At 41.4% G+C, this 27,329-nt stretch overlaps 1 protein-coding gene across 8 annotated transcripts in view; it reads left to right on the top strand.

The window, feature by feature from the left end:
- Positions 1–27,329, top strand: part of LOC125460808 (DENN domain-containing protein 2A-like) — a 134,344-nt gene that overhangs the window by 41,730 nt on the left and 65,285 nt on the right. For 7 of the 8 annotated variants that reach the window (XM_048548803.2, XM_059652401.1, XM_048548806.2 and 4 more), the window contains one exon: positions 27,210–27,305. The exons of the other annotated variant lie outside the window; for it this stretch is intronic. In XM_048548803.2, the coding sequence (XP_048404760.1) occupies positions 27,220–27,305 (86 nt within the window). In that variant the 5' untranslated portion in view covers positions 27,210–27,219. The remainder of the gene's footprint in view (positions 1–27,209; positions 27,306–27,329) is intronic. 8 annotated transcript variants of the gene reach the window in all.

Genomic DNA, 27,329 nt, shown 5'->3' with positions numbered 1-27,329 from the left:
CACTTTCTTGATTGCTTCCTCACTTTTTCAGTTCTTCTATTCTGTCCTTCAGGCTAGTCTTGAGGGCAGCTGTAACTCACCTCCACAAATGCTGAATTGGTCTTGATGCTTTTTTACTTCAAGATGATACTCACAAGGAAGACATCCAAGACCTATAAAAGTTTACTTGAAGTCTTTTAGGATCTGTTCATCATTCATTGGCTTGGTGGCCTGAACAACATTGTAAATCTCTTCTGGCAATGTGTAGCATTACCAGTCCATGCTTTATACCTCTTAGTGAGATTCTTAATTTCTATTATGTGAAACTTCACATTTTTATTTTTTCCGTTCCATTGGGCTGTTAGCTTTGTTTGTCCTCTTGAGATGCAAACAAAGCCGTAACTTTACCTTAAGGTCTTCATTTGTGGGATCACCATCTTGAGCCATTTTGCACAGGTCTATGATGTTTATGATATTGTATGAAGTGTTGGTGTCTATCTGATATTTCATATTCACTAGTTCTGTCTTTCTGCAGTCAACATTCTAATAGTCATAAGCCATTTACCACCTTAGACTCCACGACGCTACACTGTTTATACAATGTAGAGTGATTCATCAGCATTATAGCTGATATCTCTCCAATAGATAGCTTTAAAAGACTTCATTCACTTCATTCTAGCTAACATTTGCATGCAAAGTGATTTAGTTACTTGCCGTTCAAGAATTGCATTCTTTTTTTTGTGATATATTCTCCAAATTTACATCCTGTCCTCTGGCATTGACCTTTTTGCTGGCTCAACTGCATATATTTACTTCTTTCTGTTCAATATGTTGTTTTCATTCAGCCTAGAATGTATCTCACTAATATGGAAAGCCTCATCTTTTCTCTCAGTAATGTGCTTTTTTTTGATGACTGACAACCTCAGAGCTTTTGCACATGATGATAGCTTTGTTGAGAATACGCTTATCCTTTCCCAGCAATCATGCTTTTATGGCAGGATCTCTTAAACTCAAGAAAGTTCTGTCTTTAAAAATGATATTTCAGTTGTCCAAACTTGCTAGTATCAGCTCGATGTCATCATCAAATACTGAACAATGGGCTCCCTTTCCTTCAAACTCTGATGTTGAATACATATTGCTTATATTAACATTAATATGGGCCTCAAAGTATGTCTCCAAAGCCTTCAAAATCACTCCTGTGTTTTTGGCTCCTTAGTAAGGTTTAGGCTGCAGTCAGTTTTACCGCAAATGCTCTGTCCCAATACTGATAGCAAGGTTGCTACTATTATTTGGTCACTCTTTTTATCTGGTTCCATGGCTGTTATATTGTTTTGCTGCTGACAGTGCAAGAATTTCCAATTCTGTCTCCTATCTTTGTTCATTTCCACAGGGAATAGAAAATTCAAAGCCATTCTGAATCACTCAACAGTTTAAAATTGTAGACTGCAGTTTTAAATTTTTGTTTTATTTACTGCAGCTGTGTTTCCTACACCTTGAAAATCCATACAATTTCAACTGGACACTCCTGACATCATCATGTTTCACACATTGTTTTTAATAACTGTCACAAATCAAAATGGAAGAACTTTCAGCAGAAATGAAGTTCACCGATCTATGGCAAACCAGCTAATACACTATGTATCCCACAAAATGGCTATTTCAGTACAAGTCAAGAAAAGGATTGATAATTTCAAATTGGACAGCAGAAGAAAAACTTTGTTTTTGTGTTAATATTTACTATTGTAATCACATTCTTAACTGGCTGCTGCATCCAAACTTTAAACGTTTTGAAAACTCTAAATTGCTACAAACTGTTAAGCACAAAATATTTTGTTATATGTGAGGGAATGAAAGTGGTAGAGCAGATTGAAGTGGATTATGATGTACACATTATGTAACCCAATGTTTAATAACAATAATTTCTTAATTTGCGTTGTCAGTTATAAATTATAAAGTAAGTGATTACATTGCCACAAGTACAGCTATCTACGTGAATGGAAAGTTACCGATGGGCTAATTTACCTGTAAACTTTGAAAGCTATTGAAATCTCTTCACAAATACTTTTTATGTTGGTGGAAAGTGAACATACCGAACAGCTATAATCAGATTCACTTAGTTTAACTGGTAATAACTTTTCACATCTTTAAATACCTTAATTGCTGGTCAAAATGAATTGATTTATATCCCAGAAATCCTGAGTTTACCACAAGAAAACCCTCACAGCTTTCGTTGGTTACATTCACCACCTTCTTGCTTCCATTTCCTTTTCTCGTCAACTATTTCAAGGAAAGATAAAATCAAAGCATCAAATACTGTTTCATTTCCACAGGAAAGCTAACTTTTATTATTAAGGGTCTGAGAAAGTAACTGACATTTTCAAATCCATTTTGTAGAAATCAGTACAAAAACAGACACAGAGCTGACAGTTACCAATCAACGTTACTCTTAGTCTTTTTCTTCATACTCTGTGAGGAGAGGGTTGTGACTTGAATGCAGTCTCTGCAAATTCTGCCGTATTAGTGACATTGGAAATTTTGTCATTATCACCTAAGAAATGGGTCATGTTTTGTTTTGCTATTGCCATGCTTTCAGGGTGAGAACACCTAGCAGCACTCCAGCTCTAGTTCTCCCAATGCTCCTGTGAAAATGAATTTGACCAGTAGGGAGTCACAAATTGACCCGTGCGCAGTTCATTACGTTAATGAAGCCCCGTACTTTTGTGGTTTCCTGGACTCTTCTTAATGTTGTATTATAAGAGAAAGGAAATTACCTGTGAATGTAGGTCACTAATACTTAGGCCTGCAAATTATTATTTATTATCAGTTTCTGCTCCATGTTCATCCACAATGTTCTCTAAACTTTTAAGTAGGAAGAAAACACATTTTGGAAATACTGCACTTCATTCTATCATAGAATGTATTCTATGCATTTTATCATGAATTGTACCTAAACATTTCTGAGAAAAGATTCCATGAGGTTTTCTCACTCCTCCCCTCCCCAACAGAGGATTAAATCAAGCAAAACTTTAGGCAATCTATTTAATCTTATATCCTTCATTATTCATCCCTCACCAGTAGCCTTCCTGAGCTTGACATCCACAACATGCATATATAGCACTATATTGATCCCAATAGCTCTCAGTGCCATTGGATGTTCATTCAGTTCATTTTTTTCAATATCTTAATAATAAACTTTTGAAAGGCATCAATTCTATATTATATCCATTACAAGCCTGACTTATTTAGTTAATCTAATATTTGGGTCAGTTTTTAAGTGGATAGGTTCCTAACATAAGAGGGAAAAAAATTGTTACTGGTTCTCAGCTAATTTTGCTTTTTGTAAAGTTAACCTATTTTTCTCATCAATCTGTTCAGCGATCTTATTACACACCTCTGTAGCAGATGGGAGTTGAACCTGGGCCTTTTTGTTCATACTGTGTAACACCCACCAAAACTGTCATAAGATAATGTTGGGTAAAGAAAGATAAATGGCATTTACTGCAGGAATAACAGGATAGTAGCAGTAGACCACATAGAAAAAAATTGCTCTCGTGGACAATAAAGTGTACCGTATTTTCGTTACTTTTCAAGAGATCAGTACAGGCATTTGAATCAAAACACATGACTGTTATGACACGGATTACAGAGTGATTACTGCTAAGCAATGCCTACCTTGACTACCTGGAAGACTCCTTATTGTCCTGGTCTTCAGTCCATTGTAGTAACTAATTGTTCCCTAAGTGGTTCCAACTTTTTTTTGACCCCACACTTCTACTTGCTAATTGGTTCTGTATGATGGTCGCTCTGTTTCTGCAGAAGATCTTTTCAATAACACCCCTAAAATGATAACCTACTTGATTACGTCCTCTTTTATGTTCCTGTGGTTTGATTTAATGTTCAGGGCCAATCTATGCTAGACACCTAACAATCTTGTATATCTATCATCCTTTTGTTGGCTCCTTTCTCAGTTGGAAAGCCTGTCTTTTAAGCATTTCTCCGTAAGAATCACAGATGCCCTACAATGTGGCAGTAGGCTATTTGGCCCCATCAATTCCACACTGACCGTCCAAAGAGTGTCCCACCCTGACTGAACCCCTGCCCTATATTTCCCATGGCTAAGGCACCTAGTCTGTACATCCCTGGACTCTAAGGGCAATTTAGCACGACCAGTCCACCTAACCTGTATGTCTTTGGACTGTGGGAGAATACTGGAGCCCCCAGACGAAACTTACACAGGCACAGGGAGAATGTGCAAACTCCACACAGACACAAGACTGGAATCAAACCTGGGTCCTTGCTCCTATAAGGCAGCATTGATAACCACTGAGCCACCATGCCGCCCCAGGTGCTAGACACTTGTTGTTTAGTCTAGTTCTTCTTTGCCTCCAGCCTTTGAATATTACTCTCATTTGTTAGTGATCTGATTTGAGTGTTGCTAACCAGAATACTGCAGTTGGATCAATACCTCCTCTTGACATAGTCTATTGTTCTGAGTGTGTCCCACTGATGTTGGATATTGAATGTATTAGTTGGACATGTTTGGCAATGAGTTTCTTGGGTCTTGGCTTCATTTGTAGTTATTTCAACACCATTCATGCTGTATAAGGGCTATTTATTTTTCATTCCTCTGGACTCTAAAAATGAAATTAATAGTTTGGACAAAAAAAATCAAATTCATAACAATAATTTAATTTAATAATGTTGTTAGTAGCAATTTAAATAATATAAATTTAATGTCTTCCTTCATCTATTCTTTGTAACAAATTACAGTTACTCTGACTATTTTGTATTGAACAAATCCAGGATAAAGCCCAGCACAGTCTCCCAGTCATTCTGTCACTGCAGCAGAAACTAGAACATCACTATGGCTGAAAAGTCGTTCTCGATTTTTTTTAAGGTCTGGGAGCTTGGACATGTCTGCGCTCTGCAGATTGGCAAGCAAACAGTCTTACTCAGGCTTTCAGTAGATGATTGATAGATATTGATTGAAGAGTCTGAGAAATTGGTATATTTTTGGAGTAAACAGGACAACCTATCCCTCTGTTGCTACTCCACCATAAGAGCAAATGCCAAAAGATCTGTAATGTGAGCTCCTCAACCTGCACAAAACTGTGAAGCTCAGACCCTGCAAAGTACCAGAATGGTCATTTCTGACAACTACTACAATTGGTGGCATGGCCTTCTGCATGGAGTGTCCAACTAGAATTGTTGTGAGCTTAATGAATTGATGTAGTTCAGGTTAGCAGAAGGAGACACAGGAGTCTTAGCATACACAAAATGAAACATCCTTTCTCTTTTCTCTGTCTTATTTACTACACCTTGCTTACAAAAACCATGTTAATAATTCAAAAAAATTCACCCTCATCACAGGGCTACTGGGGAAGAAATACATTTATAAGAAAAGGGAAATCTGAATGGAATCCGCTGAGAAAATGCTCGCTTCTAAGTGAATAGCACAGATTCGTGATCAAGAAAGGAACCTGATCTGCAGAGGTTAATAAACATCCATGCTTCCGATAATGTCAGCAATTTCAGTTTCAAGGGCTCAGAAAGAATTGCAGCTGAAGAGAGGTGAAAATGTCCAGATTTAGCAAGTAATTGGGTTTCTATCATTGTTTGTGGGTCATGAGGAGATGGACATTTTGGGTCCTTGAACAAACCCAGCCATAATCAACCAAGGTGTCCACTGGCCTCTCCCCATCCCTCAAGCTGCACCTTCTCACTCAGACTTCCATTCTTCTACCATGGCAGTGATGTTCCCACCAGAGCCCTGCTGAGATTTCAGAAACCTTTCTGCTCAGCAACGGACCAGACTCTCAATCTGGAAGGATATGGAGTAAAATAGTTAGAATGAGTTCTGCCATTAAATTTGGTATGATTTCCATAGAACATAGAACAGTACAGCACAGAACAGGCCCTTCAGCCCACAATGTTGTGCTGACCATTGATCCTCATGTATGCACCCTCAAATTTCTGTGACCATATACATGACCAGCAGTCTCTTAAATGACCCCAATGACCTTGCTTCCACAACTGCTGCTGGCAACGCATTCCATGCTCTCACAACTCTCTGCATAAAGAACCTGCCTCTGACATCCCCTCTATACTTTCCACCAACCAGCTTAAAACTATGACCCCTCGTGCTAGCCATTTCTGCCCTGGGAAACAGTCTCTGGCTATCAACTCTATCTATGCCTCTCATTATCTTGTATACCTCAATTAGGTCCCCTCTCCTCCTCCTTTTCTCCAATGAAGAGACCGAGCTCAGTCAACCTCTCTTCATAAGATAAGCCCTCCAGTCCAGGCAGCATCCTGGTAAACCTCCTCTGAACCCTCTCCAAAGCATCCACATCTTTCCTATAATAGGGTGCCCAGAACTGGACGCAGTATTCCAAGTGCGGTCTAACCAAAGTTTTATAGAGCTGCAACAAGATCTCATGACTCTTAAACTCAATCCCCCTGTTAATGAAAGCCAAGACACCATATGCTTTCTTAACAACCCCGTCCACTTGGGTGGCCATTTTAAGGGATCTATGTATCTGCACACCAAGATCCCTCTGTTCCTCCGCGCTGCCAAGAATCCTATCCTTAATCCTGTACTCAGCTTTCAAATTCGACCTTCCAAAATGCATCACCTCGCATTTATCCAGGTTGAACTCCATCTGCCACCTCTCAGCCCATCTCTGCATCCTGTCAATGTCCCGCTGCAGCCTACAACAGCCCTCTACACTGTCAACGACACCTCCGACCTTTGTGTCGTCTGCAAACTTGCTGACCCATCCTTCAATACCCTCATCCAAGTCATTAATAAAAATTACAAACAGTAGAGGCCCAAGGACAGAGCCCTGTGGAACCCCACTCACCACTGACTTCCAGGCAGAATATTTTCCTTCTACTACCACTCGCTGTCTTCTGTTGGCCAGCCAATTCTGTATCCAAGCAGCTAAGTTCCCCTGTATCCCATTCCTCCTGACCTTCTGAATGAGCCTACCATGGGGAACCTTATCAAATGCCTTACTGAAGTCCATATACACCACATCCACAGCTCGACCCTCATCAACCTTTCTAGTCACATCCTCAAAAAACTCGATAAGGTTTGTGAGGCATGACCTACCCCTCACAAAGCCGTGTTGACTGTATTTGATCAAGCCATGCTCTTCCAGATGGTCATAAATCTTATCCCTCAGAATCCTTTCTAACACCTTGCAGACGACAGACGTGAGACTTACTGGTCTATAATTGCCGGGGATTTCCCTATTTCCTTTCTTGAAGAGAGGAATTACATTTGCCTCTCTCCAGTCCTCAGGTACGACTCCAGTGGAGAGCGAGGATGCAAAGATCTTCGCAAGTGGCGAAGCAATTGCATTTCTCGCTTCCCAAAGCAGCCGAGGACAAATCTGGTCCAGGCCTGGCGACTTGTCAATCTTAATGTTTGACAAAATTTTCAGCACATCAGCTTCCTCTATCTCTATCCATTCCAGCATGCACACCTGCTCTTCAAAGGTTTCATTCACTACAAAGTTCGTTTCTTTCGTAAAGACAGAAGCAAAAAACTCATTTAGGGCTTCCCCTACCTCCTCAGGCTCCACACACAAGTTCCCTATGCTATCCCTGATCGGCCCTACTCTTTCTTTGATCATTCTCTTATTCCTCACGTAAGTGTAAAATGCCTTTGTGTTTTCCCTGATTCCTTCTGCCAAGCCTTTCTCGTGCCCCCTCCTGGCTCTCCTCAGACCATTTTTGAGCTCCTTCCTTGCCTGCATGTAATCCTCTCTAGCTGAACTTGACCCTAGCTTCCTCCACCTTATGTAAGCTACCTTCTTCCTTTTCACAAGAAGCTCCACTGCTCTCATCATCCAAGGTTCCTTTATCTTACCCCTTTTTGCCTGTCTCAGAGGGACATATTTACTCATCACTCCCAACAACTGTTCCTTAAACAGTCTCCACATGTCTATAGTTCCCTTACCATGGAACAACTGCTCCCAGTCCATGCTTCCTAACATGTTCCCTTAATTTCAACATTTCCTGATAGCTGTCAGATGTTCCTGCTCTGAGTTTCCTTCCCGTAAATGATGAGCCATATCTTTTCTTTAACCTTATTCATTAGCAGTTTACTTTAGCCTCCATAATGCAATTGGTCTCTCATGGCTGAATGACTCACAACCAATGTACTTGTTGCGTTTAAATGAAGTTATAGTTTTCTGGTCTTCTATTCTTCTTGCATTACTCCTGTCTTTTATACTTATGTGTTCCCTGTTGAATTTCTATCTGTTGTCATGTCCATTATTACGTTTCATGTCGTTTTCTTATGCAGCTGCTATTTTGATAGGTTTGTCAATGTAAGATGCACATTTTTCAAATAACTAGTTGTTAATTGTGTTTTTCTGTAACTGCACTCCCTTTTCTTTTACCTGCTCTCCCAGAGCTCCATTTCATACCCTGTCAACTTAAGGTGGTGGAATATTTAACTGAGAAACATGGGTTTCCCCCACCTGAGAATGTCTACTTCCTTTCTTAACCCTTAGTGTAATGTTTAACAGTCTTTGGCATCCCACTGGGTCAATGTATCAAGAGATACTTCAGATTGTTAGAAGGTCTCTGAAGTCACAACTATGCTGATGATCAGACATCCAACAACAGCCCTTTAAATTCTTTTCCTGCTGCAGAGAAAAATATATTCCCAAATCACTTTTTATAATGATAGTAGCCTAGAAACTGGACTGTGCTGATTCCATTTTACAGATGTAAAACAGGTTCCTGAGAATCCATTAACATTGTCAGTACATATTCGTTCATTTTACTTTTGGGGCCATTGAAAGAGACATGTTTTATGGAAATATGTTGCCAGGCTCCTCCATCATCACTAGGTCAAAATGGGATTGTGGGTCTGCCTACAGCATATAAATTTGCAATAGTTCAAGAAGGAAGATGGGCATCACTTTCTTGAGGGCAACTAGGAATGGGTAATAGCAATGTCCACATCCAGTGCATGAAGTTTTCTAAAAAAACAACTAGTCCATTGAGTCTTGCTGGTCAATTTACTGCTGGTATGCCACCAACACTGGGATCATGTATTGGTTCAAACACAAACCAATTTCTGAACCACCAGTTTTTAAAATGAAATATTCAAGACCCACCTTTAGATTATTTCTAAGTTTTCGTTATCAGGATTGCCATTTCAGCAGATGTAGTTTGGTGCTTGTTCAATTCGTGCTAACGATGTTAATAGGAACATAGGGGCAGAAGTAGGTTATTCAATCCACATTGCATGCTCTGACATTGTGGATCTTGGTTTATCATCTACTAGCCATATTCCAGTGCTGTCCCCGTATCTGTTAACCCTTTCAGAACAATTACATTATTCAACACATGCAATGATTCACCTGGTACTGGTGGGAGACCAATGTTAATTAGCTTTGCTCTGCATTTCTAACCTCTGTGCCACTGAACTTGGAAGTACTCCAAAGGCAGTGTAAGGTGATCATTGCTCTCTGTCTAATCTGGGAGTGTTTAATATAGTTGCAAGAATAAAACATTCGTAAAAAAATAAAACAATACCCAGTTAACACCTCCAAGGCCAGTATTTCAAAATCTATAAAATCTCTTAAATCTCAGCTCACAAGCTGTCAACTTTTCCCAGCACCAAATTTCCCTGCTGTGCAAGACTGAACGACTGATGAAGCAAACGAGATTATTCTGAATGTGTGGGTGGAAATTAAGTCATTTAACTGCGTCAAGTATAGTTTTCCCCTTCCCCCAACACAGAAATCTTTTATGCAAGTTCGATAATAGAGCTTCAGAAGTCAGATAAAGTGGATTGAGACTGAGTTGTGTGTTTAGCAATTCAGAATGTATAGAATGATGTCCTGTGTAATGTCTATGTGCCCACTCCCTTTGACCAGTTCCAGAGCTACCTGAAAATGGGGTAAACAGTCAAACCATTTGAAAAATTAAGAGGAGTTGATCAGTAGTTTCCGTTTAAAGAATATTACACCCAGCCTTAAAATCAACCATGATTACATGGCTATAAAATATAGCTGCACTGAAAGTGTGTGGAAGCTGGACTAGTTAGAACTTATGCTGTGGTGTGATCAACATATCATCACTCACTTAGTGAGTGGCCTGACTGAAATTGTGGGAATTCCATCCCCACCTGCAATTCCCCAAATATTTGAGGCACATTTCTGAGTATTTTGGGTGCATTTTGCTCTTTCCTGTTGTGATTCAAGCGTAACAAATGTAGTCTTTCTCACGGTTGGTGCTGCAGTGCTGCATGTGTGGACAGAAGTTCCTAATTTTACAAAAAAAATCATGTATCTTCCTGCCCGCAGCAAGGTTCGCTCCTCTGGAGTGACAACAGCAGGTAGAAGTGGAGCTAAGAGCACTACTGATTTTAATCCATGAAAACAGACATGGGGCACTAATCTAAAACTGACTGCAGATGTTTAGCATGTGTGGGACAGGGATTGCTGCAAGTAATTTATTTAAACAAAAGTGAAACATATCGTTCAGCATGTATATCATTCCAGACTTGTGTGCAAGCTCATTCCCGTTTTTTGTGCCGTGTGTAGTTAAGGTCATATTGTACAGCTTCTTTTTGCATCCAGTCCACAAGCAGACACTCATTACCTTGTTTAAAATGTGCACCATTCTAGCATGTTAGAAAATTGGACCACTACAAACTTCTTAAAGTTTGGAAAATTAGATCAGCAAGGATTAGTACAAACTAGTACCCTGGAGCATTGGTATTGGTCTGTGCTAATGTACTGCCTCTAAGATTTCCAATTACCAGTTTGGCTCTTTTAGCTGTCTAAGGTAAAAGCTTTCTAGGTCTGCCAGAGTTAACGTCCCTACCTTTTTAATTCACTATGCCATGTAATTCTGAATTACACTTAGGGCATTGTCCTGTGTTTCATTCCAAGGCTGACTCCCCTGCACAAATAAGGACATCCCACAGGTCACATTCTTAACACTGGTTTTCATACAGGGCAGCCAGATGGCCTGTTTTGGCTTACAAGCAGGAGCTCGTGCTTTTGTTCCAGCGGACAATGGGTTATTCCTGGCAATGTTTAACACTGGAGACTGTGACTGCACACCGACTTACTGGCCTGCTCCCCGAAGATTTACATAGTATAGACAAGAATCCTGGCTCACTGTTTAGCTGCCTTTCTGTGGGCCTGGCTTTCTGCCAAACTCCTTGAGAATAATTTTGAGGCCTGCTTGAGTTACTTCATGCATTTACATCATCCCCTCGGGAGTCCGACAGCCAACTAATAACAAAAAACTTAATTAGATGTAGAAGTTTGCATTGCTAAACTTGTCAGTGACTCTTTTTGGTAACCGTGTTGATTCCACTTGTAACATGTAATAAATGTGCATTTTAAGATAAGCAGCTTTTTGTTTCCTTTTAACATGTTGAGGTTTCCATTTGAAATGTTCAAGTCCTAGCTCATTCACTGAAAATTCGGTTTTATACATGTGCTGAAGTTTCACCAATTATTTTGATGTTGTAAACTTCTCCAGATTGTTGATAAACTTGGGTGAAATAAAAGAAAACAAAGCGACAAGTAAACCGCAAATGCTTGAAATTTCACATAAGAACAACATGCTGAGCATAACTCAGCATTTGAACAAAGAGGACAGCTCATGTTTTAAGTGATTCACCTCATCAAACTGATGTATTGATAACCTGTAATGTCAAATTCTGTTTTGCTTTGGGATCTTCTATGAACAGGTTTTCTTTTCTTTATTTTACATTGAAAAGACCTGTTTACAGGGATGCAGTTCCAATGTGTTGTTACAATATGAAGTGTGTTCCTTGCTCTGCAATGGATTTTGGGACGGAATGACTTGAGAATTCTCCACCTCTGGCTCACTGTGAAATCAATGACTTGGCCAGCAAGCAGTATAGGGGCTACATGAACTGTGAAATATAGTTATAGAGCAGTTCACAAAAATGCCATCACACTGAGATGCTATTGTCTTGATTAATGACCCCTAAACTGCAGCAAGACTGACTTTGTTGTCTCCAAATTCCATTCATAGCTCTGTATATAAATAAAAGATAGTGGTTTAGAAATTCAAAGTTTCCACACCTGTTCCTTTGCTGCCTAACAGACACCTTAGCACCAAAGTGATAGAACCTGTAGAAGTTCTGGATGTGAGTTTGCTCGCTGAGCTGGAAGGTTCATTTTCAGACGTTTCGTCACTTTTTTTTATTTGAAAAAATATACTTTATTCATAGAATATACAAAAAATAAAACATTTATAGACCTACCTAGTCATGCAAGCCATTCCAGTTTATCCAGGGGGTATGTACACCAACTAAAGGAAAAAAACCAAACAAAGAAGAAATAAAAATAAAGCAAAGAAAATACCCCAGCAGTCGTCTCCCCGCACAGTCCCCGTTGGTCCCCTGACCAGTTGGGGAAGGTGCCAGCTGGGCCCAGTTACCAGATAGGGCCCTTTTTCCTATTCTGGACGGGGGGGTTCATACGGTGGTCTTTCCCCACCGCGCCTTGGCGGCAGCTGCCCCAAGCTTTAGCACGTCCCTCAGCATGTAGTCCTGGACCTTGGAGTGCGCCAGTCTGCAACATTCGGCCGGGGTCAGTTCTTTCAGCTGACAGACCAGCAAGTTGCGGGCAGACCCAAGAGCATCTTTCACCGCATTGATGGTCCTCCAGGCGCAGTTGATGTTGGTCTCGGTGTGCGTCCCGGGAAACAGCCCGTAGAGCACGGAGTCCTGTGTCGCGGAGCTGCTCAGGACGAACCTCGACAAATACCCTGCATCCCCCTCCAGACCTCCTGCGCATAGGCACACTCCAGAAGGAGGTGATAGACAGTCTCGTCCCCCCTGCAGCCACCTCGAGGGCAGCGTGCGGTGGCGCAGAGATTCCGGGCATGCATAAAGGATCTCACTGGCAGAGCCCCTCTCACCGCCAGCCAAGCAATGTCCTTGTGCTTGTTTGAAAGTTCTGGCTATGAGGTATTCTGCCAAACGACTTTGGCAGTCTACGTGGGGAACCACACGACGGGATCCACCCTTTTCTTTTCCCGAAGGGTCTCGAGGATACTACGTGCTGACCACTGCCTGACGGCCTTGTGGTCAAAGGTGTTTCCTTTCAAAAATTTCTCCACGAAGGACAGGTGGTACGGGACGGTCCAACTACTTGGAGCGTTCCACGGCAACGAGGCCAGGCTCATCCTCCGCAACACCGGGGACAGGTAGAACCTCAGTAAATAGTGACATTTGGTGTTTGCGTACTGAGGATCTACGCACAGCTTCATGCAGCCACACACAAAGGTAGCCATCAGGGCGAGGGTGGCGTTCGGTACGTCCTTTCCCCCATTTTCCAGGTCTTTGTACATGATGTCCCTGCGGACCCGGTCCATCCTCGACCCCCAAATGAAGTGGAAGATGGCCCGGGTGACCGCAGCGGTGCAGGTCCAGGGAGTAGGCCAGGCCTGCGCCACATATGACAGTACCGAAAGCCCCTCGCACCTGACAACCAGGTCCTTACCCGTGATGGAGAGGGACCGGAGCATCCACCTGCCCAGCTTCTGCTTCAGTTTGGTGATACGCTCCTCCCAAGTCTTAGTGCACGCCCCAGCTCCACCGAACCAAACACCCAGCACCTTCAGGTACCCTGCCCTGACGGTGAAGGGGACGAAGGAGCGGTCGTCCCAGCTCCCGAAGAACATGGCCACACTCTTACCCCTATTGACTCTGGCACCCGAGGCTAGTTCAAACTGGCCGCAGATGTCCAACAGCCTACTCACCGACCGGCGATCGGTGCAGAAGATAGCGACGTCGTCCATGTACACGGAGGTCTTGACCTGAAGGCCTCCGCTGCCTGGGATAGCCACGCCCTTCAGGCTCATGTCCTTCCTGATGGATGCGGCGAAGGGTTCCATACAGCACACAAACAAGGCAGGAGAGAGTGGGCAGCCCTGCCTGACTCCAGATCTGATGGAAAAACTGTCTGATTCCCACCCGTTGATTGAGACTGCGCTAATGATGTTGGAGTTCCGGTTGGAATGCCATGCTTCTAGGAATTCTCATGCATTTCTCTGTTTGGCTTGTCCTAGGATGGATGTGTTGTCCCAATCAAAGTGGTGTCCCTCCTCATCTGTATGTAAGGATACGAGTGATAGTGGGTCATGTCGTTTTGTGGCTAGTTGATGTGGCTAATTGATATGGCTAGTTGATGTGGCTAGCCACAAAACAACATGACTCACTGTCACTAGTATCCTTACATACAGATGAGGAAGGACACCACTTTGATTGGGACAACACATCCATCCTAGGACAAGCCAAACAGAGACACGCACAAGAATTCCTGGAAGCATGGCATTCCAACTGGAACTCCATCAACAAACACATTGATTTGGAGCCCATCTACCACCCTCTGAGAAAAAGAACGGGAAATGACATCACCAACACAGGAAATGACATCAACACAGGAAATGACATCACCAACCCAAAGAAACCTAAACACATAAATAGAAAGTGGGACATAACACCAGTGCTTCACCGGAGGCTCACTGATGATGTTACCTAGAATGGTGACAAAACATCTGAAAATGAGTCTTCCAGTTCAGTGAGCAAACTTACATCTAGAACCTCAACCTGAGCTACAAATCTTCTCAAAATTCGCTAACCTGTAGAACTGCATTGCTCACAATTTGCTGAATGCACAAAAGCAGCATTCTATAACTGTGCCTGAAACATACTTATAGACCCATTGAAAATGAAAATAGGGAACTTCAAACCTCCCTGAGCTAGGTGTTCTTCTCCCAGCTCCACCTTGGAATGAAACAGTTGCTAGCCTTCACTAGAGCCCTTCTATGTTAAACTGTACCATTTGCTTCTGCTCACCACAGACTCTAGGACAGGCTGGAGGCAGCTGCTGGGAACTCAGCATCCCAATGTTAAAAATCTATTCACGAGTGATGCGGCAAAATGAGTACATGTGTGGTGCAGTATCTCCGAGATCATGCCTGTCGTAAATCAGCAATTTCTATTGGACAAGGCCTGCGCAACACATTGGGCTACAAAACAAAGTCAAACAGAATTGTGGGCGACAGTACATCCCTACCCAATGAGCTCAATGCATTCTATACCTGCTTTAAACAGAAGGTCAGCGAAATGATATCACCTGCCCCGATGAACCTCGAGTGTACCTGTACCCACAGTCACCGCTGCAGATGTCAGATTGGCCTTCTCGACAGTGAACCCATGGAAAGCGATTGACCTAGATGGAGCCCCTGGCTATGCACTCAGATCCTGTGTATACCAGCTGGCAGGCATATTTGCAGACATTTTTAACCACTCCTTACTACAATCCAGATGCTCCCAACTGCTTCAAGGAGATCACCATCATCCTGGTCCTACAGAAAAAATCATGCAGCGTGCCTCAATGACTACCACTCAACAGCTCTGACCTCCATAATTATGAAGTGTCTCAAGAGGTTAGTCATTGTTCATATTAACTCCTACCTGCCTTGATCTTTAGCAGTTCATCTAGTGGCACAGCAGATGCCTGGTCCTGATCCTACACTCATCCTTAGAACATCTGCACCTCAACAATACCTATGTCAGGCTCCTACTTATTGACTACAGTTCTGCCTTCCACACCATAATTGCAAAAAAACTCGTCTCCAAACTCCGAGACCTAGGTCTAGGCTTCCATCTCCGTAACTGAATCCTCAACGTCCTGACCCATAGACCACAATCAGTGGGAATAGGTGACAATATCTCCTTCGCCAAATACAGTTGCAACTCCATTTACAAGTTTGCTGACAGCACCACCATTGTGGGTCAGTTCTCAAACAATGATGAGACAGATTACAGGAAAGAGATTGGTTGCCTAGTGGCATGATGTAAAGACAACAATCTTTCCATCAATGCCAGCAAAAGAAAGAGCTGGTCATCAACTTCAGGAAGCGGAGTGGAAGGCATGCCCCTGTCTGCATCAATGGAGTTGAGATGGAGATGGCTGAGAGTGTCAAGTTCCTGGGAGTAATGATGACCAGCAATCTGACCACACACACTGATGCAACAGTCAAGAAAACAAAGCAACATTACTACTTCCTCAGTAGGCCATAGAAATTTGACATGTCCACAAGGATTCTTGCTAATTTTTATAGTTGCACCTTAGAAAGCATCCTGTCTAGACGCATCACAGTGTGGTATGGCAACTGCTCATCCCAAGACCACAAGAAACTACAGAGTGTTGTGAACACTGCCCAGTCTATCATGCAAACAAACCTTTTATCCATTGACTCTATCTATACTTCCCACTGCCTCAGGAGAGCAACCCAAAATTATCAAAGACCCCTCAAACTCCAGTTATACTCTCTTCTACCCTCTTCCGTCAGGCAGAAGATATAAAACTTTGAATGCATATGCAAATAGATTTTAGAACAGCTTCTTCTCTGCTGTTATCAGACTTTTGAACAGACCTCTCTAATGTTAATTCTGATCTGCTTCTCTGCACCTTCTCTGCAACTGTAACACTGTATTCTGCACTCTGTTCTGCTACCCTGATGCACCTTGTATGGTATGAACTGCCTGTATAGCATAGAAAACAGCATTTTTCACTGTATCTAAGTAGTGCATCTCTGTGTCTCAGTATTGTGACGACAATAAATCAGTCAATCTATCAATCAGCCAACACTTGTTCAGGCTGATTTTCTAATGCAGTACAAAGGGAGGACTGTACAGCTGGAACTGTCATCTTTCTGATGAGATGTCTAAACTGTACAGGTGCACAGTGATAATCACAAGGCACAGTGAAGAAGCAGGTTCGTTTTTACTGTTGTGGTCAAGATTTCTTCCTTGAGATAATTCCTGCAAAAATTGAAAGCATTCACCTTGCTGCCAATAACACTACACTGTGCTTATAAATACAATGACAATGACCCATTGCATATGTGGTATCTTTAGATTTTTAGGAAATGATCAGGTGCAGAGGAGTATCCAGACTGTAGGAGACGAATTAAAAAGGAAATTAAGGAAGCAAAGAGTTGGGAATAAAAGCGCTTAGGCAAGTAAAATCAAGGAAAATTTTAAAGATGATTTTAAATACGTAACGTGCAAGAGAAAGAATAGAACTTAGTAGACGCAGAAAGCCTATATATTGAGGTGGAATTCATGGACATTGTTTTTGTTGAAAAAATTTCTGCCAGTCTTTCCAAATACAAAAAGAACAACACAGACAATAAACAAAGTGATTGAGAAGGCAGGCAAAGGCAAAAGCTCTCATTGTGCATAAAATTTACTTTGATATGTACCTACAGTGCTATGACCTGTAAGAATATGGAGCAAGACTTGGCCACTAGAACTCAATACCCTTTTTAGCTTGCATAAATGCAAAGGGCTTTCTTCTGTACCATAAATTTCAGATGCTGTAATTCCAAATTAATTTACTATCCACCATAAATCTAAATGAATGTATGTTTCAAACATTTTTGAGTCATAACAAGCTTTTATAGCCTTCACAACATCTACAAATTATACCCATTTTTAGTTATTTCAACCCTTTATTCTATCTGCCTTGACAATTGTTATTTTATGTTTAGTGTCTTTTTCTACAGATATGACATAAGTGGGAAGTGGTTTCCATGGAGATAATCTGAGGAATAGAAGATAAGGTGATTAACGAGCAGCATTTTAAATTGATTGTATCAGATGAAGTATCAGGACCCGTAACAGATCAGGAACTCTTCAACTCTGCACGAATTTGCTGTGACTTATTTTTAGCTGACCAATGATGTTAATTTCTTGCTTCTGAGTTCCCTGACTAACCAAGGATGGGAAGCTGGATCTGTCAAAGAAAAGATTTCTAACTAAAAGGATCCCAGCATGGTTTAGAAGCGCTCAACTGGACATGGCTCTTTTGAATCTGCAGCAATCAGAGGAAAGGAGAGAAGACCTGGGAAGGCTGCAGTGAAGTGACCTTTATATGTGTGCATTGAATTAGCCAAAGAAATCAGCAGCAGGGGTTGGTCCCTCCAATCTGGTGACTGTGCACCAGGAGGAGTCCAGGTCCCTGGAGGATGGTTAAAGTGAATAATGCACACAAGCACTTTCAAATTCCATGCGCTGATTTTCTCAGCGTGCTCCCGCACAGTATTGCTTACATCTTTACTCATCCCCCACCTCTCTCTACCTCCTCATATTCCTAAGCAGCTGATATTCATTCTCATCCTAGCCTATTGCACTCTCACGCTTGTGCTTCACAGTCAACCTGTATGACCATGCCATTCCCTAGTGTCCAAATAAGTCATTTCTAAAATGCACAGCACATTGTTTGTCCTTGTGAGAGCAAGTGAGTGAGGGTTGGTTCTCCAATGGCAGGCTTTTTGCTGGTCACAGGCACTGTATAGTTACCAGCTTCTCAGGGAGGTAAGTCATGTTCCAGGAGACGGCAATGACCTGCCATGTTCTGGATCTTGCTTGTTTGGAGCTGGATCTCTGTGACCGTTCTTTTTGCCCTGTGGCTGTGTGAAGAGAATGCAGCTAGTCTTGTCATGTTCCAGTTGCTGGTGTTGGTTCTTCTGCTGTTGTGATGAAAAACTGTTCCTATTCAATGGTGAAGGCTGACAGTAGGGAAGAATAGATGAAGATAAGTACAAGTGGTTAAAGGGACTTCCAAGAAGTTGGCAATCACCTGCTGAACACGGAAAGCTCTCCCTGAGAAAGGTTGTACGTAACAATTTCTTGTCTGGAAATAGCTGAAGCTGTTGAGAAGAAGCACTCCCCACTATGTTCTTATGTTGCTGAGCCTGGTAAATTGCTGGCACCTCTTTTAACAGCTGCTAAGGCTAGAATTTAGTGTTAAAGAAACCTTAACCACCTGTTTATTTACTTGAAGGCAGTAACATAGCTTAGTTGGTTAAAGCACCTGCCTAATAAACAGCAGTTTCTACACTAAAATCCCAGTGGAGCCTGTGCTGTTGTGGTGTTGCTGTAGTGTCCCTACCTGTTACCTACCCCAGAATTCTGTCATAGTCTATCTAAACAGGTTGATTAAAAATAGCTACATCACTGAATTACCTTCCTATCAGTTCACAGGGGTCACTGCACACCTTCAGTTAGGTTTGTTCAGTGACCCAATGCAACTTAAATTAATTTAACTCACAAACAGACCCAAACCTGCCTCCCATTGCCGAGATTTATCCCCAGAGAGTTATTTGAGGGTGGAATGAGGGCATTTGAGAAATTTCTGAACAGGCTTGTACATGAGTCTGTGGAGTTATATTTTCCCACAGGAAACAGGACGTTTTTCCTTTAATTTTTTAGCCAAAATTTCTCTCCTCTCTGCCTCTGAAAGGGTTGTCTCTTAATTTACAGGAGTAGAGTTTCAGGATCACTGATAAAATTAGCATTTTACTCAGGCATCCATTATTTAAGCATAAACCATGAGATTCGCAGCAGGTGAATCGACTGCAAGAGAATTTCAGTTATCCCTAAGCCTGCAATTCCCCACTGTCAATGTTGCACTTCCACTGGGAGTTATTGGATAACAATGCAGGTTGGGAGCTTTTCCATTTTTGTACTTTGCAGTCCAGGATATATGACTTTTACATGCTGATTTCCCATTCTATCCTGACTTCTGCTATCTGTGTCTCCCCGTTCATTGGCTGAAACCACCAACCCTCAGGATCAAACCATCTTTTAGTTTCTTTGGATCTCTAAGCTAGTCACTGCCATTAGAGAAAATCTTAAAAGTATTTTTTGAAAAATACAGTTGAAAACCACCCCTGTTTCTATCACGTTACAGTAGAGAAATCATTTTGGATTTTTCTATGGCACAGAATATGAATTTTCTACAGTCTTATATCATTCAAATATTCATTGAAAATACTATTGAGATAAAGATGTTTTTCTGCTGTAAAGTTGCTGTGTAGACAATCAAGATTCAGTTCTGTATGGACAGCTCAGTCACTGTGCTATGCAAATAACACTGAATATACAAAACAAACTCAAACAAGTACAACTGCCCAGTCTGACGCAGCGTTTGATTGTCATGAGAATTTTCTTGACCAAATTTAGTCATATTTTGACTGATCTCCTTGTGTGTTTAATTTAGTTAATGGAGTACAAGTGAAAGAACAAGCCAGGAAGAGAGTTAAAATTTTTCCTAGTTCTGGGCAAACTGCCAAATCTGAAATGCATAGTGTCTGGAAAAATAGAATGTTGAACATTTCACATATTTTATTGAGGCTTCTTTGTTTGACAGACAATTGTATCTTTCTGTTTTCCTTTCTACTGTGTTGCTATGGTTACGTAATCTCCATTGGGTATATTGGAGGGGAATGAAGTAAAGTCTGTGCTTTCCTTGGTCAGACTTATCAACTGTATCCTTCCTTGATCAGAACATATGCAGGCATCTAAGAGCTGTTCTTGTATAATGGGTACGATTTGTGATGAAATGTGTAATCACTGTGCATCTCCTCCAAAGTTTGGATGATGGGTTGGATCCACCAAGAACAAAGAGTATACAGCAAGACCCTTTATGACTAATGTTGCAACTTCTCAATAAGTATGATTGGGTCTATGGAGTTAAGATGCAAAGACTCATGCTCTTCTACAGAATTAGAGATACAAAGCCTATAGTGTTTCCAACGTATGAATTGAAGGTATGGTTGCAATTTCCAGGTGACTTCTGACTGTCCCAAAGACAATATTAACAGTGCTATATTACAAAATCCTGAATCATATAACACACTGATCAATGTTGTTTTCAGCCTGAAATAATGCAATTGTTGACCAGTAGATGGATTGTGAATGTGGTTTCCAATTCCTCCGGTACCACGAGCAGTTCACCTTTTTATGTGTGTCTGGAATTCCTTGATGAGAATTTGCTTATTCCATGGTTATTCAAAATTGCTACTGAAAACACAGCAAGAGAGTAAATTCTCACCTAAGCGTAAGGTAGTCAAAGACATGGCACAAGCAACTATTGTTTGTTAGGTCAGGAATTGAGAGTCCAGTAGCTGAGTCAGTGGTAAGACTTGCACCTCAGCTGAGCACTTATCATGATATTCCATTGCATAACTTTGTCTAAAAGTCTTCAGAGCTGAATGTATTAAAATCTTTGAAGTAGTGAAACCATTGGTTCTCTGATGGCTGGTCTGGCAATCAGAATAAAGATTAATACACAGAGCCAAATAGTGCATTAAAGTCATAATTGCAATACTATTAAATGCACAAGAGCATTTAAACCAGTGGATAACGTACTCTCATTCTTCTGAATACTTTCACAAAAGTGACCATTGGTCACTTTTCTTTTAAGAACAAAACCCAATATCAATTGCTGCATTAAAAATGGAGTTAAATTATCAAATAACATCCTATGACATGTGAAGTCAATTACTTTTAATCTGACCTGTCAAAAAATATATACTGACTTGGCTTCCCCCGTGGTTCAGAACCCATTTTACCTGATATGGTTAACACAGGCTTCAGAAAGCCACTTGCTTTATTGAAAATTTCCAGCTCCACAAAACAGAACTTGTGGCTGGCAGCAATTTGCAATTCCTGACATCATAAGTTTTGCATGTAGCCGCTTGCCATGATTACTGCATCAATCAAAATGGCAGCTAGCAGAAATGTGGTCGCAATTTTGGAGTTCAAGTCCCTTTCACCTCTTCACTTCACTACTCAGACCTCAGCCAGAATATTGTGTACAGGTCTGGGCACCACACACCACGCATGCATTGGAGAGGTTACAGAAAGGATTCACAATAATACTTTCAAGGATGGGGCAACCAGTTATGAGCAAAGATTGGAAACATTAGGGTGATTTTCCCAGGAGCTGAAAGAGTCATGTGGTGAGTTGATAGAAAATTCCTGAGTTATGAGACATCTGAACAGAGTGGATAAGGATAAACTGTTCCCACTTGTAAAATTATCACAAACCAGAGAGCACAGGTTTACAATGTTTTGCAAAAGAAGCAAATATGAAGTATGAAGGAACTTTTATACACAACGAGTCTATAATGCACTGCCTGGAAGTGTGGTGGAAGTAAGTTCTATCAAGGCTTCAAGAGAACATAGAAAATAGAACAATATAGCACAGAAAAGGCCCTTTGGCTCATGATGTTGTGCCGAACTTTTACCATAATCCTAAGGTCTATCTAACCCCCACCCCTACCTAATACTATCATCCATATGCCTATCTAATAGTTGCTTAAATGCCCCTAATGAGGGTGACTCCACTACCCTTTCTGGCCATGCATTCCACACACCCCTACCACTCTCTGAGTAAAGAACCTATCTCTGACATCACCCCTCTGCTCACTTTAAAACTATGCCCCCTCATAATAGCTATCTCCACCGTAGGAAAAGGTCTCTGGCTATCCACTCTATCTATACCTCTGTTCACTAGAACACCAGTGGATCCTGGGTGACTTGGGAAATTGGATCCAAAATTGACTTAGTGGTAGGAGATAGAGGGTGGTAGTAGAAGGATATTTGTGTGACTGCAGGCCAGTGTCCAGTGATGTATCTAAGGGTTCAGTGTGGGTCCATTATTGTTCATGATATATATGTAAACAAAACAGAAGAAAATGTGAAATGTTGATAAGTAAGTCTGAGGATGTTGACAGTGAGGAAGGAGGCGTCAGGTTCTTGGAAGTTATAGATGGGTTGGTCAGATGGGCAAATCAAGGACAGCTGGAATTTAACCCTGATAAGTGTGAGGTAGTGTACTTAGGAAGAAGTAACAAATGAAGTAAGTTCTTAATGAATAGCAGGATATCAGGAAGCTCAGAGGAACAGAGGGATCTTGATGTGCTTGTCCACAGATCCCCAAAGGCAACAGGACAGTTAACAGGGTGATTAAGAAAGTATATGAGACACTTACCATTATTAGTTGCAGCGTAGATTATGACAGCAGTTACATTGGAGCATAGATTATGAGAACAGTTACGTTGTAGCATAGATTATGAGAGGAGTTACGTTGGAGCATAGATTATGAGACGAGTTACGTTGGAGCGTAGATTATGAGAGGAGTTACGTTGTAGCGTAGATTATGAGAGGAGTTACATTGGAGCATAGATTATGAGAGCAGTTACGTTGTAGCATAGATTATGAGAGTTACGTTGGAGCATAGATTATGAGAGCAGTTACGTTGTAGCATAGATTATGAGAGGAGTTACATTGGAGCTGGCCTTTGGTTAGGACATTGCTGAAATACTGGGTCCAGGTCTGGCCCAAGGAGATGCAAAGGAGATTTACCAGGATACTATCTTGGATGTCACAGTTTAGCTATGAAGAGAGGCTGGATAAGCTTGGGTTGTTTTCTTGAGAACAGAGAAGGCTGAGGTGGTTGGGGTTGGGGGAGTGGGGGGTGCTGCTGTTTGAGCATGTGAGATTATGAAGGGCATAGACAGAGTAGATTAAAAAAAAAGCTGTTTCCCATAATTGAAAGGCCAGTAACAAGGGGGCATAATTTTAAGATGAAAAGTAAGAGGTTTAGAGTGGATTTGAGGAAAATCTTTTTCACCCATAGGGTGATGGGTATTTGGAATGAACATTCTGGGAGGATGGCTGAGGTGGAAAACCATGAAACCTTCAGATGGCTATTGGCCAAATACTAGAAAGTGGGACTGGTGTAGTTATGAAAGAGAGTAGCAGACAACAAAACTTACATCATCTAAGTTCTGTAATTTATTTTCTTTTGACTTCTTAAATAATAATTGAGATAACAAGGTGTAGAGCTGGATGAACACAGCATGCCAAGCAACATCAGCAAAGCAGGAAAGCTGACGTTTCGGGTCTGGACCCTTCTTCAGAAACCTTTCATTTACTGAAGAAGGGTCGAGGACCAAAATGTCAGCTTTTCTGCTCCTCTGATGCTGCTTGGCCTGCTGAGTTCATCCAGCTCTATACCTTGTTATCTCAGATTCTCCAGCATCAGCTGTTCCTACTATCTCTGGTGTAGATTTAGGGTAGTTTTAGTCAGTGCAGACTTAGTGGAGCTGAACAGCCTCTTCTATATTGTTGGATTATTCTCATAGAAGCACTGTGCATGGTTACAGGGAGGTAGGAGATTGGCATTAAGCTAAAATACTCAGAAAACTGGTGCACACACATTTGGCTGAATGATTTCCTCCTGCACCACAGCAATTCTATGCTTCTGAATTTAGTTTTATCTGACACCTAATAATGTTGCAGAGTGCTGTTAAAATTACAAATTTTCTGTACAATGAGAGACCATTTTAGTCCTGGTTATTAAGATTTCATCTTGTTAAAGTCGCTTTATTTGATTCCATTATTTTAATTTATTTTGAATTCTTTTCTTTTGAACAAAGAGCACAGATACAAATAAATTGTTTAGAAAGTATGTTTGAAACCTGAAGTGTGTGTAGCATAGGATGGGGAGTTATATCAGCAGAAACCTGGTCATTAACCCAGCATATATTGTGTATTCTCCTTGCTCCCTGGGGTCAATGATTCCTCCCATTATTTCCTTTCATCTCCGTACTGCTTATCACAATATTAAATTTGTAAACAGAAGTTTCCGATCCCTTGCCCCACTATTCTGTAATTAACACATTTTTGACAGATGTGATCAATGGTCCTACGACAAAGAGACAAAAAGCTTTATTGCACTGAAGATTAACTGTTGATGACCTCTTTATTTTCCTGACATTGCATCAGTTGCCCAGGAGTGACAAATATCTAGGTTTTATGGCCAACCGTTGGTTGTGGAAATTATTATTTAAGTCAAAAGAAAATAAATTACAGAACTTAGATGATATAAGTTTTGTTGTCTGCTACTCTCTTTCATAGAATCCCAACAGTGTGGAAGCAGGGCATTTGGACCATCGAGTCCAGACCAACCCTCTGATGAACATCACACCCAGACCCATCCCCTGCCCTATCTCTGCATTTCTCACCCTAGAAACAATGGGCAATTTAGCGTGGCCAATCCACCTAACCCGCACATCTTTGGACTTTGGGAGGAAACCTATGTAGACATGGGGAGAATGTACAAATTCCACACAGACAGTCACCCAGGGCTGCAAGCAAACCTTGGTCCCTGGCACTGTGAGGCAGAAGTGCTAACCACTGTGCCACTCCTTTCTGTTCTCTTCATGAAGTGTTGAGACCTAGTTCCTGGTACTGGAATACTTTGCTCAAAGTTTATGCTTCCTTGTGAGTGACACACTATTTTTGTAGTTTTGTGAGGTGAGCAAAAAAAGAGGCCAGACAAGCATGGCAATTTTCCACAGACTCTAACCTTTCTGTTTCTCAATTGCACATGTCTGAAAAATGCATGATCAACAGACTCCTGTTCAGTAGATACTACTTCAATACTTCATCCGATCAGACTGAGTAAATCTTATCATCCTGTTTCCAAGATAATAATCATTTCAATTTCACAGTGGCTCAGTGGTTAGCACTGCAACCTCACAGCGCCAGGGACCCAGGTTCAATTCCAGCCTCAGGCAACTGTCTGTATGGAGTTTGCACATTATCCCCGTGTCTTCATGGGTTTCCTCTGGGTGCTCTGGTTTCCTCCCACAGTCCAAAGATGTGCAGGCTAGGTGGATTGGCCATGCTAAATTGCCTGTAGTGTTCAGGGGTGAGTGGGTTATAGGAGGATGGGTCTGGGTGGGATTCTTCAAGGGGCGGTGTGGACTTGTTGGGCCGAAGGGCCTGTTTCCACACTGTAGGGAATCTAATCTAATCTAGTCTTAATGACGTAAGATATGAAAGACAAGGAAAATAGTATCTGCATCCAAAATCTCAATTGTGAAGACATTGCCATCATGCCTAATCTTTATCCTCACCTCATCATGGCTTCACCAGACAGTTCATACATGCATTTTCCAGAGATAGATCAGCCTATAGCAATGAGAGGTAGATTCCTGCATAACTTTGCACTCGTTATCCTAGATCTGTCAAAATTAATTTTAAACCTCAGAAATTGGGCTGACAAGTGGCAAGTAACATTGTAACAAGTAATAATGACTTTCTCCAATAAGAGACAATCTGACCACTGCCCTTGACATTCAATGGTTTACCATCACTGAATTCCCAATGTCAGCATTCTAGTGGTTCCTATTGACCGAAGTTTCAACTGGATTTGTCAAATATAAGTAGCAACAGAGCAGGTCAGAGTCTAGAAGTATCGCAGTGAGTAACTCAACACTTGATTCCCCAAAAGCCTGTCCCCCATCCGCAAGGCACAAGTCAGAGGTATGATGGAATATTGCCCACTTGTCTTATAAAGTGTGTCTCTGAAAACACTCAAGATCTACAAGATACACCACAGGTATTCACCCAAAATCCTTAAACATCATCTTCCAAACCCACAACCATTTCCATCTGGAAGGGCAAGGGCAGCAGAAACATGGATACATCACCATCTGCAAGTTTCCCTTCCAAGTCCCTCAAAATCTGACTGTCGCTGGGTCAAAATCTTGGAATTCTCTCCCTCATGAAATTGTGGGCAACCCATTGCAGTTGGACTGCAGTGAAAGCAGCTCAGCACCACCTTCTCACAAGAGCATAGAAAAAAAATCCACCGCATATAAGCTAAACTAGGGATTGTACCTGGATCTTTGCAATATGCTGTATTAAAAATATAGTTTACTTCCTGAACTACTGGGGAACCTTTATTCTTTGTTGTGCAGATAATTATGTTTTAAATCAGATCATCCACACTATCATGGCAATAGAGTCTTGAAGGGTAGAGGGCAGTGAATTATTGGAACTAAAGGCTCTGTCCCTTGCACTGAACTTGTATCCATTTGCTTATGTTCATGACCAGCCATTGAGGATTTGCTGATTCAGGGAATAGAACACAGAAACTGCATATTTAAATTCTGGAGCCTGATCTGCAGCATAAAGTTATTGATTTTTACACTGTGCGTCTCTGTAAAAACTTATGATAAAGCATAATACTGCCTTCCATTCAACGGCCATCATAACAGTAAAATGTGCTGCATGATGTCTTATGGGAAGCAAGCAACATGTAGATGCAAAGCACATTCTTACAGAAACAGTGGGTGGACAATTGTCCCTGCCTCTGGCACCCTTCTAGACTGGAGAGAAAAAGGTTGCATAGGAAACGGGTATGGAAACCCCTGTCTATTCCCTTACATACATCGATTATTGTTATTAATTACACCATATTTGTCACAAGATCATTGATGGTTACCATAATATTCATAAATCTGATTGAGTTATACTTTATGTGCTTTCACAGGTAAGAGAACATGCCTTTTATCAACACAATGATAGCCAATAAGACAACGGTGTTAAGCTGGACAACAACCACCTGCAACTCGAAGTCCACTGAACAGTGAGCAAAATCTGCCATTTCATT

This window comes from Stegostoma tigrinum, chromosome 18, assembly GCF_030684315.1.
Source record: "Stegostoma tigrinum isolate sSteTig4 chromosome 18, sSteTig4.hap1, whole genome shotgun sequence".
NCBI classification, from domain to species: domain Eukaryota; kingdom Metazoa; phylum Chordata; class Chondrichthyes; order Orectolobiformes; family Stegostomatidae; genus Stegostoma; species Stegostoma tigrinum.
This window is presented reverse-complemented; position numbering and strand designations above follow the sequence as displayed.